The sequence below is a fragment of the Falco peregrinus genome, chromosome 2, assembly GCF_023634155.1.
Source record: "Falco peregrinus isolate bFalPer1 chromosome 2, bFalPer1.pri, whole genome shotgun sequence".
Classification (NCBI taxonomy): domain Eukaryota; kingdom Metazoa; phylum Chordata; class Aves; order Falconiformes; family Falconidae; genus Falco; species Falco peregrinus.
The window spans coordinates 91,976,588-91,995,807 of NC_073722.1; the positions used below are offsets into that span (position 1 = coordinate 91,976,588).

At 36.9% G+C, this 19,220-nt stretch overlaps 1 protein-coding gene across 2 annotated transcripts in view; it reads right to left on the reverse strand.

Moving 5' to 3' along the window:
• The window catches only part of MED13L (mediator complex subunit 13L), a 203,299-nt gene that overhangs the window by 94,928 nt on the left and 89,151 nt on the right, over positions 1-19,220 (reverse strand). For both annotated transcript variants that reach the window (XM_027780866.2, XM_055797996.1), the window contains exons 3-4: positions 11,601-11,685; positions 6,725-6,808 (exon numbers count right to left, since the gene is read on the reverse strand). In XM_027780866.2, coding sequence (XP_027636667.2) covers positions 6,725-6,808; positions 11,601-11,685 — 169 coding nt within the window. The remainder of the gene's footprint in view (positions 1-6,724; positions 6,809-11,600; positions 11,686-19,220) is intronic.

Consider the following 19,220-nt stretch of genomic DNA (forward strand, 5'->3'; position numbering starts at 1 on the left):
GCTAGACTATCAACTGTTGCCAATTCTGCTGCATACCCTCCTGCCTCACATCACCCTGCCCACCCTTTGGAATTTCTGTATGAAATGAGGGACCCGCAACTGACATCGTGCCTGCCAGAGAGACACAAGCACTCCAGAACACACAGTGCAAATACCACCATAAATTTCATTACTAGCAGGACTGTTTTGAGATAATGCTGCATCCATACAAAGAGGTCACTGTAATAACATAACTCCCATTACGAAGACAAGGGTAGACTTGCGAAGAAGGAATTTCAAACTCATGTCTATCAAAGGTTCACAAAATATCACAAGACTGAACAACCAACAGCACACCTATCAACATCCCTTATGTTTTATCTTAGCTGTGCGGCTCAGTTCCGTGCACTCAGCCAACAGCTGTGTAAGATACTCTACAGCATTATTTGAATTAGCAGAAGAGGGTATAGGCAGCATGCTAGAAGCACTTGCTCCAGTGACATCTTACCAGTGACCCCAAACAGGGTTCTTTCTATCGTTCCCAGGACTTTATCTTGATTGGCAAGGGTCAAAGAATCTGAAGAATCAGTGCCTGGGGTTGCTCTGCCACGGTCTTTTTAATGCTCTTATTCCAGGAAAGGAAGATGAAAAGGATGGGTCATTATCATGAAGAAAGTAGTCCTCAGCAGTAGGTGCTACAATTATATCAATCTAACTCCCTGTCTCATTTATTAAAGGACACTCGTGAAAAATAACAGCTGTAGCCATACTGTAGAGCTGTGCAGAGGTAATGCAAACTGGATCGTATATTTAATATATTCAATGAAAATTTTACAGTATGCTCTGTAAAAACATCTTTTAGAAGATACTGCTTTATTACTTCCATTATTAAATGAAAAACAATAGACAACTGAATACAAAACACTCCTTAATTTATAGCTTATCTAGACAGTTACTTTGATAATAAAGCACATGAACATTATGACCTTCAGTCCAAAATGCTTCTTTCCTGCACAGTGTACTAACGTTTTCAATCAAGAATTTTACATACAATATCCTTGGAATACAACACAAACAAAATAACCCAAGACAAAGAGTAGCATATATCCACAATTGATAATAGTAATTAAAATCGTAGTGCTTGAACAGCATTTTTCCAAAATGTTAATAATAACCTTAAGTAACCCTAAGTTGTTAATAATATTATATCTTTATGTTTTATAGTCAGAAGACAGTAAAACTTTTAGTGGTATTAGATTAATAGACCTGAATGTAATTACACTAAATTACTTTAAAACATATTTATAAATATAAACACACTGACACCAATGACAACAGCTTCTTCCGAAAAAGGCATGTGAAAACACTTATTTTATAATCTGTATTTTATGTCTATTCCTTCTCCTAAAATATGAATGCAGACTCCATTCCATTGGTTACACTACCAATCCTTCAGAGTAGGTAAGAATTAAGGCAGCTTTAGCACACATAAGATGACCAATTAGAAAAAAAAAAGAAAATAACCAAAAAACCAAAAACATACACAAAAATCTAACATCTCCAAAGAACAAGCAACCAAACAAAAAACCCCAAAAAACCCCTAACCAACCAGAGGCATAATACACTAACTTGGTGTACGATTTTACTGAAACTGTAAATAAGACTGAGAAGAAACTCAGCAAAGATGAACATAACATCTCAGAATTTAAACCTAAAAAACATGAAAAATACTTGTCTGGGAACTAAGCCTCTTAAACTAAAATAGAAAAGCTTATTTTACAGGGGTAAGAAGAATTATTGAAAAATAAACAGTATTTATGATTACTTAGTATTTCTATCACATTTATTTTGACAAGTCAGGAATAAGCACACATTTTTAAAGATTAAATTAGATTGATTTTTATTATTTTCCTTCCTAGTCTTTCCTAATTTATGATGGCATTACTTGGCAACACTGCGCATACATATTACTATAGTATCACTATACACCATTTTCAAGAAACATGTATGATCACATTATTGATTTTTTTAAAGCACAATTAAAATACAAGAACATAATCTTAAAGAATTAGAACAATTTATATGGCTTATTTTTCTCAAATTCAAGAAAATTAAGATGCCCGGTTTTAAACTGAGACGTTCTTACTGCATTGCAGTGAACTCTACATGCACAATCAGTTACCACTTCTCAGCTGAGGAATTAAAATCTTATTAAAAATTTACATAGATCACTTAATTTTTTTTATCATGCTTTTACTGAATTACGTCATCATTTAATGAAACACCTCAATAACATTTGCCAAAAGGACATTATCTGTGTAATATCATGTGCCAGGACCAAACCTCTGCACCAGATTCAGACAAGGTGCTCCAGCCTTACAGACAGGCACTAGCTTCCCATTCCTCTCTGGCACACCACGGCAGTTCTCTAGGGCTCACTAAATCAGATGTTTTCATATGAAGATACTGCCTGACAGGTGTTCCTAGCGTAACAGAAAGTGAATGCAGCTTGCAACAATCCTAAAGACAATTTTGCTTTCACTGATCCAGATATTCCTTAGATAAATCCTATGACTACTCCCGGAAAACTGAAAGTAATGATGATTTCCAAGATCTCAAAGAGGAACCAGTGCTTAAAGTGTCTACAGTCTTCAGGTTTTGATGGCACTGATTAACACTCGATTGTGATGCTTGCAAAGACATGAACACAGCTATTGAGCAAAACTGGATATGGTTGAGCTAACTGAACTCTGATACAGTGGTAAAAGTTCATGGATTAGAACTAAGGGGGAAGAGTTGACATGTGAATGTTCAGGATACTGTATTTATTAAAATACAGCCCATGCACTCCTAACTCAGACATGTCTATATTCTGTCAGCATCACAAGAGGTTGTCATAACCAACTGTCTTACGTGATAGTAACAAACAGAAATCTGTTTGGAAACTGGTATCAAGAAACTGTATTTCATTGCAGCCTAACTGTAATTCCACTCTTCCATCCCCATTGTTTCAAGTGCACAGAAGGTCATGCAGCTATCTAGATACCACTCCTATCTTTCAGTCTCCTCACCTACTAACAAATAAAGGAAACAAACTACAAAATATTTCACTGAGGGAACTTTTTTCTTCTTAAGGCTAAAAAACCCAACAGACTTTTGGAAGAGGTGATGAACCATCCGTTATTTAAGCTACAAAAAGCAACATTTTTTCCCCCACATGTTCTTTACATTTAAGCAAATTAAAAACAGCGCAACAACTTCTGTTGTTCATACAGATCAAAACAAACAGACTCCCCCCCCCCCCCAATTTCCTAGTACCCACCAAGAAAACCATCTCTTAAAAAATTAGCAAAGATTCTTGCATAAGATGGTCATAAATTTATTTGCTAGTAAGATGTTTAACATTTTATGGTGGTGCTTTCTGAAACCAAATCCCCCCCCAGAAAACTTGAAAAGTAATTCTGAATAGACTGTGAAGATGATTTTTTACTAGACAGTGGAAGGCACTATCAGTGCCTTGCATCATGCAAAGTCTGCAAACTCCAAAGATACAGATCTCCTTTAGGAAGTTGTGTAGCTAAATAAGCAAGTTTGCCATTTTCCAGCAGTAGTGTGGAAACATATTTTAGACACACACTGCTGTAGAACAGACAATAAGACACACCAAATTATTTAGTAAGTGACAGAGAACATTAAAGATACTCAGGAAGGAAAACCCACAAGTTCTGCATTAAATTTCCTGTCAAAAGCATCTGGTTTGCAATGTAAGCAAAATGAAACTGTATTAGGGATCTGTCTGTAACTCCCTCTGCTGTTCCCTCACTCCCCCTTGAAAAGACCAGGAAAGCTCATCTTGCATATTGTTTCTAACACCGCCTCAGAAGGTCACCTATTGTTCTTAGACCTCCTTTTCACATCTCAGGACTAACTAGGTCACAGCCACTGCCATGCTCCACTTCATCTTTGACTCCATTCTAAATTCACAGAACTCCCTGCCCTTCTCCTTTAATGCCATTCACAAAAATCACAGGCCCTGAATCATTTTACTGTTTGAAAGCCTGTCGCATGAGTTTTAACTCCTTCCCTGTGCATTTAGGCCCAGTCCAAGACTTTTCCGTATATTCCTGAAATGACGTAAACTCAGGATGTCAGAAATTTGAGATTACTAACTTTGCCACAAGTATCAAAGTAGACTTAAGAACCATTTGTATTTCTTTGCCAGAGTGACACCTGCTCAGTTTTCATTCATTCAGGGATCTATACATTTATACAGATCCATTATCTTTATCTTTGCCCATTCAAGGGGAATAGTGCCTGCATTTTCAGCAGGGATTACTCATTCCCAGACTTCAACCTAATCACTGTATACACAAGGCAACTTATTTCTAGTAAATTATATATTAACATGGATTTAGCTACTATTTTTTTAAAATACCACTTTCTTTGGTTATGAAGTCATTACCCATAGTGCTAAAATACCTAAACACTCTCAGCTGGCCTTGCTTTCTGTGACTGCTCCTTACTGCTTTATCTACAGCAAGCGGCTGCTTAGAGCAAGAACTTAACAAAGAATTTATATGGAATTAATGTCAATCACTTAATTTGTGTAAAGACAGCTTTTTGTGCTACACTGCAAAAGAAAGCTTAAAGAATTACATAAAAGGTGTCTGGACAAATTAGCCCTCAAAGCCTCCTACTATTTGCTGTTACTGTCCACAGACTCCACTGTCAACTTGTGCCATCTTTATGACCATCTTTCAGTAAGATTAGTTAACTCTAATGATATATTTATAGCAGAAAGATTAAGAACCTGAAACAACACAAAACCTATCTCATATTAGGCCACAGTTATTATATACCATTTTAAAAGTATTTATTTAGCAATATCTAAATGACCTATACTGAGAAGTACTTTATAAAAAATGAAGCAAACCAACAACCCACACAAACCAACAATAAACATTATCTTCTTCAAATCAATAGTCTACCCTTTGACACTAAAATTCGCCATTAAAATGTCAAATTTGATATGCAGAAATACTTTTAATACAATTTAAATTCAACAGGAATTCATGGTTTGGAACATGTTCCAGACCAGATATATTTCTGTGCATACTGTAGAATAATTTACAAATGTAATTATCCCCTACAGATCACCTCACTGTACAAGAGACTCAGTGTTACACATATGTAAATAAGACACATAAATAAAATCTGCCAGAATTCCAAAATAACAATACCTTCCACACCAGTGCTGCTGCTGTTTGACACAGCATCCACTATTTCAGACGCTTCATTTCTTGAACTGATACACACCAGGAAAAGACATGAGACTCACAAACACATTTAATCTCAGCACTCAGGCTGCAGTAAAGTTGATAAAACAAATAGCTTTTGCTGAAAGGAGCTGTCTCGGTTTTCTAAAAGCTGGAAGACACCACTTCTTATGTCACTTTAGGGAATTAATCTTCCAAAAAAATAAATTAGATCTTGGTGTGATCAGAAAAGCAGCAGAGAAAACACAAGGGAGGAAGGTGGTTACGAACAGCCAGGACAGAGAAAGGTATGGGAAAACCTGGACCTTTCAATGGCTTCTTGCCATTAGATCGATGTGAAATCAAAGGTTACACATATACAGTGTAAGTCTACTTACCCACAAAGAGCAAACAGCAAAAAAAAAAAGGTATTCCCCATGCTAAGTTAATGCTTTCTGGTTTTATAAAGGAGACAAATCCATGTTTAATTACCTTAAAAACAACTGCTGTTTGGAAGTACCTGGTTAACAAAGTCTGTTGCAGAAAGAAGCCAACTGTTCACAGTATTAACATGTAGCAGAGGTAAGACACTGCTATTGTAGACAATGCAGTGAGATAAAGAGATGAGAGGGAGAAGTTATGTATGATCTACAGAACAATTTCCACCTGTACCTACAGCTGCCATCAGACATGCTGTTGTGACTGTAGCTACACTGGATGAAGAAGTTACCACCCCGCTTCATTTCCACTGGCTCATTACCTTCAAATCTTCCAGCATAACTGCATGTTTAGTCACTTCCTAACCCAGTTCTGTCAAAATGATTCCCGTTAGAAAATCTGTGTTTCAGTTTAACTCAGATTATTTTTGACAGAACTTGTTTAGCAGATGACTATAAATGCAAGTACCAGAAGATCCGAGAACACTGTAACCTTTAAAGCTAGGAGAGGAAACAGCAATGAGCAAGTGGAGACAGCTAGCCCTTTTCCATGGTTATGCTGCTACAAGAGAAGCACATTAATCAGACATATAAGTCTGATTTGTCAGCCTGCCTAATCAGTGAAACCTGTATATCAAGGCTGGTGTCTTTAAAGAAAATAAATGAAACTGTGTATTACTTACTTTGCTGCTTAAAAAGTCAGGTTGGGGTTAAGTGTCCAGAAATTATAATAATTTGTTATAACTGCCTGGAATTCTGTTGTATAATGAGAGGAACAGGCAGATACTATTCAAAAGATATAAAAGAATATGATATTTCTGTGGAGTTAAGGGATAAATACCATTCTCACCTTCGTATCTTAAATTACCACAACAAGACATGAAAAATTACTTAACTGCTTTCTGTGTATTACTGAACAAATTACTGTCTGTGTTTTCACTTGTTACAAAGTTAAAAGAAGTGGAAAAACTACCACCAAAATGCAGCATCAAGTTACCACCATGCCATATACAACACTGACAGGAACAGTACTCAATATACAGATCGCCTTACCTTTTATTAACAGGCTTCTCATCCTTGTCGTAGGGCCTTATGAACCATTTTCCAATTCTTACGAAGTTTTTATCCATCAAGCACCTAGAAGATAATTACAGCAACAATTACTAGTTACATCTTAAGATGTAATTAAAAGCAGTCTTTGAAGACAGAAAATCTAAGGGATTAAGCAGCTGAATTCCCATCATATCGAAATCAACTTTGTAGCTGCTGGGTTCCACATAACTTTGCCATGTAACTTTATTTTCCCACGCTAGTCATAGAAAATCACTGTCCAATTTCATGATGCTGTCACTGATGCTGATCTTCACACATGCATTTTCCCCTCATCTCCAATAGATTCTCTTCCGCTCCATGCTACTCTTTTTGTTGAATGATCCATCATTCTTGTTTTCAAACTCCTCCTCTTGAACAATGACAATTCATGGTACAGATTCTTTTCTATACAGTGCTTCTCTCAGACTTCACAATAAAGAATATGCACTCCTGTATTTTTGGCATGTAAATGGCATAGTATAGTATATGAATGACAGGAAATTGTATTAAGTAAATATTAACAATGAACCCTTTTCCCTTCACATGATCCACAGCATGATTTCAGGTGTTGAGACTTCCGTAATTACCATTTCCTCTCTCAGAAAGCTGCACTCCAACAAACATACTTCCCACACCACTAAATTTAGAGCAATAAGTTACCCATTTTCTGTGGTCCCTTTAGAAGTGCACAATTTCTTTATAGCAACTGTATATTCTGTGGCTTTAAAAAAATGCCACAACTAACACCGAGGATGCAAACTGATCAATAACCAATTTAGGTTGACAAGGAGTGCTTGATGCCTTTCTGAATCCACTTTACAGATGAATCACACTAGCAATATGACAACACCAAGTATGCTTCAACATGCAGTTGAACATACTGCCCAAGGGATCACATAAATTTGTTATGAAGGAACGGTTTTCAGTAAGGTAAATACTATGTTTCTAAAATTTTTAAAAAATGGTCATTTGTTGCTAGCAGTTTGTTTACAATTATGAGTAATATATGAGCTTTCCCTACACATTTCATGTCTGATAGGTGTTTCTTTAGGTGGAAGAACTGTACTTCTCCACTCTTCAAAGTTTTCTAATAGTTTAATTCTATAGCAGTTGCTACAGATTAGCCAAAACAAATCAAAAAAATTAAAATTCACATGAAACCTTCTGGGAAAGTACATTTTGCAAAGTTTAGAAAAAACGTGCAATCTATACTTCAAAAGCATACCCAGAAGACACAGATAGGAAATGAATGACAGACAATGTAGATACTAATAGGTTTCTAATTCTTCTGTACAAATTTGGCAGGGTTTTCCAAAGCTAAAGCTAGGCTCCAGAAAATTCTAACAGATCTTTCTCAATTAAAGCAAAAAGATTCCAGTTCTGTTGAATATACCAATACCTTAAACTGAATATGAAAGCTAAACCAGCAGAGATCTAAAGGCACTGGTCTTGTGCCAGTGGGAAAAAAGTAGTATGCTTCAGCAACTGTTTCCCTAGGAAATATTTGCTATCAGAGAAAGCCTGTCAGTGTCAGCCCGCTTTATACAAACAAAAGGAAGCCTGTGAAGTTTACATCAATAATAAACTCTCTCCAATCACACACACTTCAATGCCACATCATCCTGCCTCACAATGACAGGTTTAACTGCCTCAAACTAATGCTGCTTTGCTGGGGGGGGGAAGTCTTCATGGGTAGACCTGGCCTTAAAAATCAGCCAACCCTCCACATGCTAAACTAAATCACAGGTTATTATAGTCTAATCCCATATGAAATGGGAAACATGACTACAGAAGCATGGATCTCAGTTTTGGCCGAATGAACAATTAATGACAGCACGGCATTATTTTTGCTGTATAAGCACTCGATGGTAACTAGTAACAGTAAGCTGTAACAATGAACTTGCATCAAAAAAGAAGCTGGTCATAAAATCCCAAATGAGTATACAGTTAAAAGCAGTTATTTAACCATATGAAATAAGATCATAAAATACTCTGAACTCCTTGGCTCATTTTGCTAGTTAGGGCTGAGTGATACTTTCCTGTTAAGTACAGCTGTTGGAGCATTACACTGTCACTTGACCTCTCATATTTCTGTTTTTTCCATGAAAAAATGTGACCTGACAAGGGCACACTAATGATTATGAAATAATACCATAATATTTCAAGTATTATTTCCTCAGATCTTCTAACGTTTTCTAAATTGCCAGTTAACAAACTTCTGATCACTAATTTGGGTACTGTGGGGGGGGGGGAAAGGAAAAAAAAAAAAAAGAAAAAAAGAAAAAAAGAAAAAATAATAAGAAAAGAAGAATATAAGCAGTTGTGTAAAGGGCTTTTCCCGCCCTTGCCAGGGTTACCTCACAGCAGGCACCTCTCCCCGCTGCCCGGGCACAGCTTCCCGCCTTTTCACCGCCGCTCCCGCCCCCCCCCCCCCCCCAGCCCCTCGGTGAGGAGACGGGAGGAGGAGGAGGAGGAGGTGGTGGGGGTCACCCCAACACGGTTCTCCCCGGTGCCATTTGCTTCCCACCGCCGGGTTTTCCTGCCGCGTTAGTTTTTGCCGCCCCTTCTCCAGCTGTTGCCGCCTTTTCCCCGGGGCCGAGGAGGCGCGGGCCGCCCTGCCCTGCCCTCCCCTCACGGACGGCACCCACGCCCCGCCGGGGCGGCTCCGAGAGGCCGAAAACCCCCGCCAACAGCTACAGCTTGGGGGGCACACCAGGGGCTTCCCAAGGAAAATCTGTCCCTCACCAACAAAAAATAAACCCCCAAACAACCCATAAAACTTCAAGCACTGGCAATGGCCCTACCACCTTCTGGTAAGGTCAAATAGAAGTTCAGGACTTTGATTGATCAAGCTTTTCCTAAATGCAGGATAAAAATGGGTCTTTCAAGTGTTATTTCTCTTTTTAATAAAGCCCATATACACTGTTATTTTTCGATAAAAGCATCATGATGTTAACAAGGTTTCGTATGGCAAACAAACAAACAAAAGCCCACCAAAATAGTGTATACCTTAAAATAAACTCACCTATAATACTGTAAAAATGAGGTAGCTAATTGGGGAGATACTCAGTAACCCATCACCTAAGTCCCCTCGACAGCTATTCCATGACAAGACAGCTTAGCTGAGGGGGCTGCAGAAGGCATGCCACCCGCCCCCCAGCGCCATGGGACTGTCCCCAAGGACAGAGGCTGAGCCGGTGGCACCAGACCCATCACCTGGCAGTGACACGAGCCTTTCCGCACACACCTGATGTGCGTTGACCACCTGTATTTCAAAGCCTACAGCTGAAAGAAAAAGAGCTCTGAAGACTTTTCAGGCACAGCTGGGTAGAACGATCTGGCTAACTCTGCCAAGTGGTTTCAATTAAATTACTTTTTACCAAAAAAAAAAAAAAAAAAAAAAAAAAAAAATTACTTCACTAAGCTTAAAGAGGTCCAATGAATAAAGATATCCACTAGGAATCATACTTTAAAAGTCAGTTGGCTGGGTACCACAGATGAATAAACACAAAATTATTTTTCCCTTTTATACTGCAAAGCCTCAAAAGAAATAGTGAACTTAGAATTTAAGTTTTATACTTATTCACTCTAAGTACTCTAATACTTATGTAAAAATCCCCTAAAAAACCTGATGAAATAGAAAATAGGAAATACAACTAGCCCTTGTACCTGTGAACATGCACACAGGTAGCCACCCAAACCTCACTTGTGAGCAGGCACGGAGAGGTGACTAGCAGTCAAGGGGACAATTACTGCACTCATGTGAACACAACCTCAGGAACATAACACAAACCTGATTATTAGTAAATCTACATCGAAGCAAGTAGGATACTAAATGAGACAAGATCAAAGTATTTTCAATTAGCTTACTTTCGGAATGAAAAAATATTCAGTGCTACATTCTACAAAATTACTGTAACACAAAGGTACAGGTGAGATGCATTACCTTTTGTTGTGATTATTATTATTATAAATTCAGAAAAAGTGGGAATAGCCTAATGACACTTAAAACTGAGATCTCCAAATTTGTAAAAAGAACAGATACAATACAAGAACGTGATGATGACCTGGAGAACTGCAGTTAACGGAGAAAGAATTAAATGCAATAGTGTCTAAGATGTAATGTCACACACTGAAGGTCTAATAACAAGATAATCTTCAGTCAGTTTAAGAGTTGATAGCTGGATTAAGAAGAAAAAGCTATAAATGTATTAACTAATCACAGAATAACTTTGCAATCAAGTCATATATAAGTGTGTGTGTATACAGATACACGTATAAAAATCATCAAGACAAAAGAAAGCAATGCTAGGATACATTAGGCCTGTCAGAGCCCAGAACTGTTAAGCTTCACCCTGAATACTGTGCACAAATTTAGTTAAATTCTAATATGCGTGTACCTAGGGTGATTTGAAAAACAGAATTAAGATCTTTCAGTAGTACCTGTTAAGACAGGTACTATTTAGCCTTATCAAAAGACCTGGAGGTTAGATACAATTATTCTCCATAAGCATATTATCTGTAAGAACCTCAAGAAGGTGAAAACATTGTTTGGGTTTTTTTGCCTTTGATAGAGCTCCACAGCAAGAATCCAACGAGAAATATATACTGACATTATTCTTTGTATGAGCGTTTAATCAGTCTGCACAGCATTTTATGATACATTCCCAGAGTCAATGACTTAAGAGATCCATCTCTATCCTGTCTCTTGCACTAAAAGTTCTACCTCTAAAAACATGTGGTTTAACATCAGTAACAATATAAATGGTCTGTAGATATCCTACATCATTTCAAATATAAAAATGAAATATTTAAGTGCAATAGATATTTTTCTTACCTTTCCAGAAGATTATGGATTGCTTTGAAGAGCAGGGTCCTACACTCATAGGAGAGTCCATTCTCCCACAATCCTTCTTCCACCACTACAAAAACATAAAATATCATCATGTTCATACTGGGAAATACAAACATTAATACAAAATATAACTTCAACAGCTTTAATTTTCAACAGCAGCATGTTAAACTGTTTCAACTATTACCTGTATTGCCAAAGTAGCTTTAATCTTTACTTGCTGAAGACACCAACTTTGAATTTAAAGAAAAAGAAACACAAAAGCATAAAAGTAACACGTTTGTTTGGAGTGTTCAGTTTTAAAAGTAGGGAGGTGAGGAATTCATGATCATTCTTTGCCATGACTGCCGAGAGATCCTTTCAAATTCAACCACAGATGCAGACAAGAAACAAAGTGAATCATTAAAGGTGTAAAATCAATTTACATAACTTAAACAACATTAAATAACTATCCTAAACCTCTGTCACACTCAAGCGAAATTCCTTCATTGTACTGACTTAAAACTCTTGCAGTTTAAGCAATACCCAGCAAATGTATAAAATACACACAATTTTTTTATTCAAAAACAAAAACTGTAAACTCAGTACAAAACTGCAGAGATTTTAGGGAGTTTAAAGAAAAATAATCTCTCACAGTGGAGTGCAGCATGAACTAGTCAACTGAGTGAGTGCCTGAAGGACAGAGAAATCTTAAAAATATCTGCTGTCCTTACTCTTTTGGATGCTAAAACTACCAAGAGTAAAACTATTTTTGGAATGCCTGTACCAGATTATAAATCTTATTCAGCCATAAGATGTGATCTGAGCTGCAGAATAAAAACAGATGATTTAATAACTTTGTCAAGGAGTAAGAATTTGTTAATTGTCCGAGTTCTGTCATTTCAATTTTACAAGAATACTCAGCAGATCTTTAGAAATGCAAGCATAAAATTCTACACGTTAGGAACTGAATACTTAACATCCCTCCTTGGACAATTTAAAGGATGAAATCCTCCAACAGCATGTCTATCATGCAGAGATTATTATCCAAGCATAGTTTACTCTACAATCACATTTAAAGTAAAGCTTCTAAGGAGTTTCAGCTGTATGAAAAACACTAATATTGCCAGCAGTATTCAACTACAGCTTCAAAGCCTCAAAAGCCAGCATTGTTCATTATTCTGCTGCTTCTCCCGGCAACTGTAAGTCATATAAACCTCAAACAAGAAGAGACACATTTTTTGAACATGTAATGTTGCGATATGCAAATATTGGTAACAGAGTCTCTCTCCTTTTATGGAATGAAAAAGCCAGGGCTTTAGCACCTAAATCACCTTATTGAATAGCATAGTTACTTCCTCAGAAGAATGAAAAGGCATTTGGGCACAAGCATGAGCCAAATCTCTTTCCCTGTAAAATCATTAAAGGCCCCTTTAATTCTTTCAAAAACCTTACTGACACAGAGTATGTAATGCGCCATAGCTGTTCACTAGGTAGAACTTCACATGGCCTCAGTTTTCATATTTAAAACAGTATTCTTAAACTTCAGAATCTCCATGCATTTTTGCAACTATCGATGTATAAATTCTGTACAGTTCAGAACTACTGGAGCCTAAGACACTGTACCAGTCTTGCACTTAAAAACTACACAATTCTCAAATATGTAAACAGGTATACATTGCAGTATGAGACAGATCACACGCAAGTTCATCTCTATGAAAACTCCATATTTAATAAAAATTCAGTTTTTTAGATACTGTCATGAAGTTGAAAGAACCTGTAAAAGCCAAAAGAAATTCACCACCACATGGCACTGAGCTCTTCTTGAGTTTCACCCTAATCCTATCAGGGCATTCATGCCAGAAGCCAGTATTGTCCCTGCATTAAGAACTTCATGCAAAATGGGAGAGATTAAGAACTTATTCCATGACATTACAGGAAACTTCTCAAAGCCAGTCTGGTGATCTCAATCATAACTCACTATCTGCTCCCAAGTATGCACAGACTGATGGGACCCAATGAAAGAACAGCTTGTATAAGCTCTCAAAACTATTTTCTGCAAGTATAAATTCACCACTGGCTCCAGAAGAACTAAGATCAGATCACACCGCTTTACAACGTTTATAAGGTAATATTCTGTAGGGCTGGAATAATTTTAATACCAAATTATTTAAGTACCGGACATTACCTGTATTCTTTTGCCCCGCTCAGCTGTGACTGCCACAGCTCCTCTTCAGGCTATACCATTCTCTTACTCTTCCACAAACTGAGACCCTCTCCCCAGGACACATGTGCCCAGAAAAGCCTATGTACACCTGCAGAAGGGACGGAACATGAGGAAATGGAAATTGGCAGCGCGCTCCTCCTCGACACAACACCACAGCTGCATTCATGGTTACCCTGCGCTCAGGAGAAGGAATGGCTATGCAAGGAAATGTGTTCCTAAGCCTAGGAAAAAAAAGCAGGCAAAAGCACTGTTAACCTCACAACGGTTACCTTGTAGGTAAATCCCTAGGGTCAAGCCTGCCAATGAGGAGCAGCAGTTGAGTACAACAGGGAAAAGGGGAGAGTTAAGTGGTGTCTTCCCTCAATATTCTAATTTTCCAAACTGGCTTTCTTATTATTTGGCATTCAAAAAAATTATATACAAAATGTAAATAAAATTTCCCTATGAAATTTAACCCTAAGCGTATCATAAAACATCTTCAGAACCATTTTCCTATAATAAATAATACCTTTGATTCCCAGATAAATTAATGCACTATATTTAAATGTAATTACCTCTAATACTTCTTCCTACTAAAAATGTACAACTCACAATTGAGAGTATGTACATACAGCTGTTACAGTAAAAAAATAATAATCAGAACTGCAGCATTTTACTTCGCCTCTGCTCTTTGGCTTCCTGATCCAGTCTCCAAAAGAAAAGAGCTTAAATAACTGGAGCAAGTTACAACTTCCAGGTGCAAATGGTGACCAGTACCAAAACTTGGCAAAATCCTACAAATTAGACTATCCCTGCAAACTGCAAAATTCCTCACACTGTAACAATGAAACTAGATTTTAGATTCTGAAGAATATTTTAAATTGCTTACAGAAAATTGAAGGCTAGGAAATAATTGTTGGTCTCCGTCTGTCTACACGATTTGTAACGCTTTTAACCCTTAAATGCTTTCAACTCAAGCTTTCGTCAGCCTTTCAGTGCTGCCTGACAGCAATCTCAGGCACACAGCTAACATAAAGCAGGTGCTGCACAGGTTCATAAACGTACTTAAGCCAAGCACCTATATCCTGTCCTGAAGGTAATTTTCTGTTTCTCTAGTTGAAAATATTTCTCTTTAGAGGCAACAAATTTGATGCTGCACAACAGCTGTGAAAGCCATCTTCAAAGACAACTTCTAGCAGAAGAATCAAGTAAAGACTGAATTTTACTAAAAGAGTATGACAGAGCAGGGAACTACTTTGTTCTCTATGGAAGTCAGAGAGGAGGTTGAGAGTTTTGGAGAGGCAGCAAAGCAGATGGGACAGAACTGTGGTCACTATTTTCCAGGACCTGGGCAGTCAAAACCATCACTAACCCCATCCATTGTTTGTGGCAATCCCATTTTCTGTAGGATGTCAGATTGGATGACCTCTAGGAGTCCAGGCTCCTTCTCACCTGTATGATCTGTCAGATCTACTGATCCTTTACTGTGATAGATATCTGTATCCGTGTGATACATTTATCAGTATATGCCAACTACTTCATCTAAGCATGTGTACATTCCACAGTATTCAAGGATGACAACTGGAAGTAGCATGTACTTTCTTGTGAAACAGGCAGTTTAGACCCTTTTCGCTGTTTATCCCTCCTGCAATAGAGGGATAACTTTACCACTACATTTCTCACCAAAATAAACAATTACTGTGTGTGTCTTGTTGGTTTTTTTGTTTGTTTGTTTTTTGGTGTTTTGGTGTGGTTTTTTTTTTACATGAAATTACGTCTCAAAATAAACAACTAAGCTTATTAAAACTCCACCTCTAAAAATGTGGATACTTGGGGGGGGGGGGAAACAAGACGACAAGGTCACATCATCTCTGCCATTAACTATACTTCTATAAACTGACTGGGTGAGTTAGTCTAACTGCCTTTACTCTATCATTCTCGGTATATGCTCTTTAAATCCAGTGGAGATAGAGAGCACTAAAGAAGCATAAGGATCCAAAAAGAAGAGTGATATTTTCAGTACCTTTCAAGAGGGGAGAAGAAAAATAGAAAAAAAAAAAAGAAAAGAAAAGAAAAGACTTGAGATAGCCAGTTTTGTACAAGAATATTCTATTGATTTATCTGGAGAGGCATCATTATTTTCACTTTCTTAACTCTTCTAGACTGAAACATAAATAGTCCTTAAAGTTTTTCATGGAAAGGTAATAAAACACCAAGCAACATTTTAACAGACACAATAGCAAAAAATAATTCTGTGTCAGCTGACAGGGCAGCACTGTGTAGTAAAAAATAAAAAAAGTTAATGTTACAGTTGAGTACCTGCCTATTACCATTATCCAACGTACTAGTGTGTATAGGAATAAGGAAAAAAAACCCCACCCACGACTTTTGGTTTTAACACCTGAAAGAGAACACAATGCAGTGTTTTTTCAGTTGCAAACAAATCTTCCACAGAGAAAATACTTCCTATTTTCTCATTCCAAAGATGATATTAGCAGAAAACACAAAAAGAAAAAAGGTGTATTTGACACTTATAATGGATTATGACTGAGGCAGTAAATCTCACTGCTAGTCTCCATACAGAATGGCAATTAATCGAAAGCTTTCACATATAAAGTTTTTAAATGTTTGTAATCATTTAGTTTTCATCATTTCAAAAAATGAATAGAACATTTGTGCTGATTTCTAAGTTTATCCCTGTAGACTGGATGCTAAAACAATTAAAGACAGCTACAATAATTTAGGCTTACACTGGAAATTTATAATTTAAACATACATTAATGAGCAGCTTAGTTGGCTTGGGGTCTTTTTTTTATTATTATTATTATTTTCAAGTCAGACATGTTAAGGTCTTCAAACTGTCCAATGATTTTTATGAAGCCAGCCATGTTCTCAAAGAAAGAAAAAGAACCATTATAAAAATTTCAAGGAGAGAAGTCACAGCAAAATATCAAAGCAAATACTTCAATAATTTTAGGTCCCCCAGCAGAGATACTAGAAAGATAATAAGATCTCTGTTCTGCTTCAGTGACCAAACTGACATATTTTACTTAAAAGAAATATAGGAAGGAAGGAAGGAGAGAAAGCAAGTTAAGACTGTGGCGGCACTGCAGAGATAGTTATACCTTTAAGAAATTCAGCCACCCACATTTTAATAATTCAGGTCACACTGCCTTATGCAGTTTAAAAGTAGAATTAGTTTCAAAGAATACATATTTCCTCAGAGCTATGTTACATATTTCCTTTTAATGTATCATATTGCAGCAACAGCTGAAATGAACGTCTAGACATCAAAAACAGTCTTTATTCCCACCTACTGCTTTTTTACCTCAGGCATCAAAACTAATGAAACCTATTATCCAGAACACTGACTTCAGTTACCACATTGGCCACTGCAAATATGAAAAAACACTCTGGGACAGCACCAGTTATTCAGCCATTAAAATTACTGAAAATCAATTTCTTGCTGCACACTGCAGAAATACTGATAGATTAAAGCAGGACACATGGGACAAGGAGATTACTTTGAGGGAAGATTACTATGTCAAACTGCTGAGGAAGGGGAGTTATTCAGCTACACAGGGTTCATATTCAGATCAGTATTTGTTCCTTCTTATTCTTTGATATTTTGTCTTGTCGTCACCATGAAATATGAAGAATGTGGGGATTTTTTCCTTGTGTAGAAACAGTTTTAAAAAACACACAGCCAAATAACTTGAACAAAATCAGAAATTCAATTACTAAAAGCAAGCATTTTAATTTTTCACTTTAACCTTTATTAGCATGCCCTTAAAAACAATATTTCAAAGTCCAACGAGTATTCTGAAGCATCATTTCTTCTAAAAAACTGAGTTAAAAGAGTTACAAAGCAACGCAATGGTACATTAATTCTGAAAAACTATATTATACCCATAAAAATCCAATTAAATGCGATGCTATTGATCGATCATTTTTATACTGCCATTGATCACCTTGTAAAATCTGTCTTTGAAGTCATTAGGGATTAAATTGACTTATTACTAAATCAGATTCAACCCACTTAGAGATCTAATTTCCTTGCACTGGTTATGATTGTAGGGAAATGGCACTGCTCACCTCTTACAATACTGAGAATTCACCTTGGCTCTCTGTCTCCGAAGCCAACTCGGCAGCCAAAAAAAGAACCAATACAGAAGAAATTCTCACCAGAACGGTCCATTTTGTGTTCATGTATTGCAAATAGAGCTTATGTGAAGGGTTAAGAATATGTGCCATACTGGTATTTGCATCCAATATCCTAACATCACAAATTCTCGGGAAAACTTCCAGGGAAATCACAAAATTAATTAATACTATCACTGAAAACCGCTGTTCAGACAGGACCAAGTTTGTATTTCGATAGGCCACAATTTTTGAAATATAAATAGATACATAAACACTAACACTTTCAAGCAGAGTTGACCATGAAACTAAAAATTGTTGCACCTTCAGCAACAATAAAAACCTTCAAAGACAACAGCTGTCGAATATCACAGGAATACAACACTTTCACTGTTGCCTACTGAAACAGAAATTAGCATAATAGCTATTTGTTGAAAAACTGATGGTAGAGGTAGCTATCTGCACTTTAGATATTGTTAGCACTACTTGAAGTATTACTTTCATTGCTTCCTCACTCCTAGTAGGTAGGAAATTATATTTTATAAAATATACATTAAATGTTACATTCTCTCCCTCTTCCTGTTCCATACCCTCACATTCCTTTACTCCTGCAGGGTCTCTTTCACCTTCCCATTGTAACACACGACAATGCAGATCTTCATAGTGACATTTTCCCAGTGCCATGGTTAACTATGCAACATTTTGAAAGGCATCAGGAACAAAGTGATCATGTAAAGTATGTAATCACTTCTGGTTTTTTAGAAGTTCACTTCCAAATATTCCAAAAATCCAGGGGCAATATCTAACTTCCCCAAAACCAAAAGTATTATCTATGAAATCAGTATAAACATTTCTGTGTAATTATAGTTCAAGTCTGCTTTCTATGTAGGAATGCAGAACTAGCAATGCCAGAGAGCTGAGCAGCTCGCTTCAGAGATATAAGAGATTCCAAATAAAACAGTTAAGTTTGCTGTGTGGTTTTTGCTTTGAATGCTTTTTAAAATCACTAGCTCTGTTCCAAGAACAAGTAAAATGAACATAAATATGGCAAAACTTTTATGCCATTTACACTGCTTCCTAGAGTAAAGCAGGAAGTTGTTTGCAGTGTGAAACCTGCTCTCGCGCGCCAGAAAATTCCCCCCAAATCCCTGATTTAAACTGTTTCATTTGTCCCACCATGTGTTTGTGTTAAGCACTTTTATTTCCAAGCTACTTTATATTTCTTTGCAGTGGTATTTCCTATAGATGAAAAGCATTAACCTGACCATAGTGAAAACAGA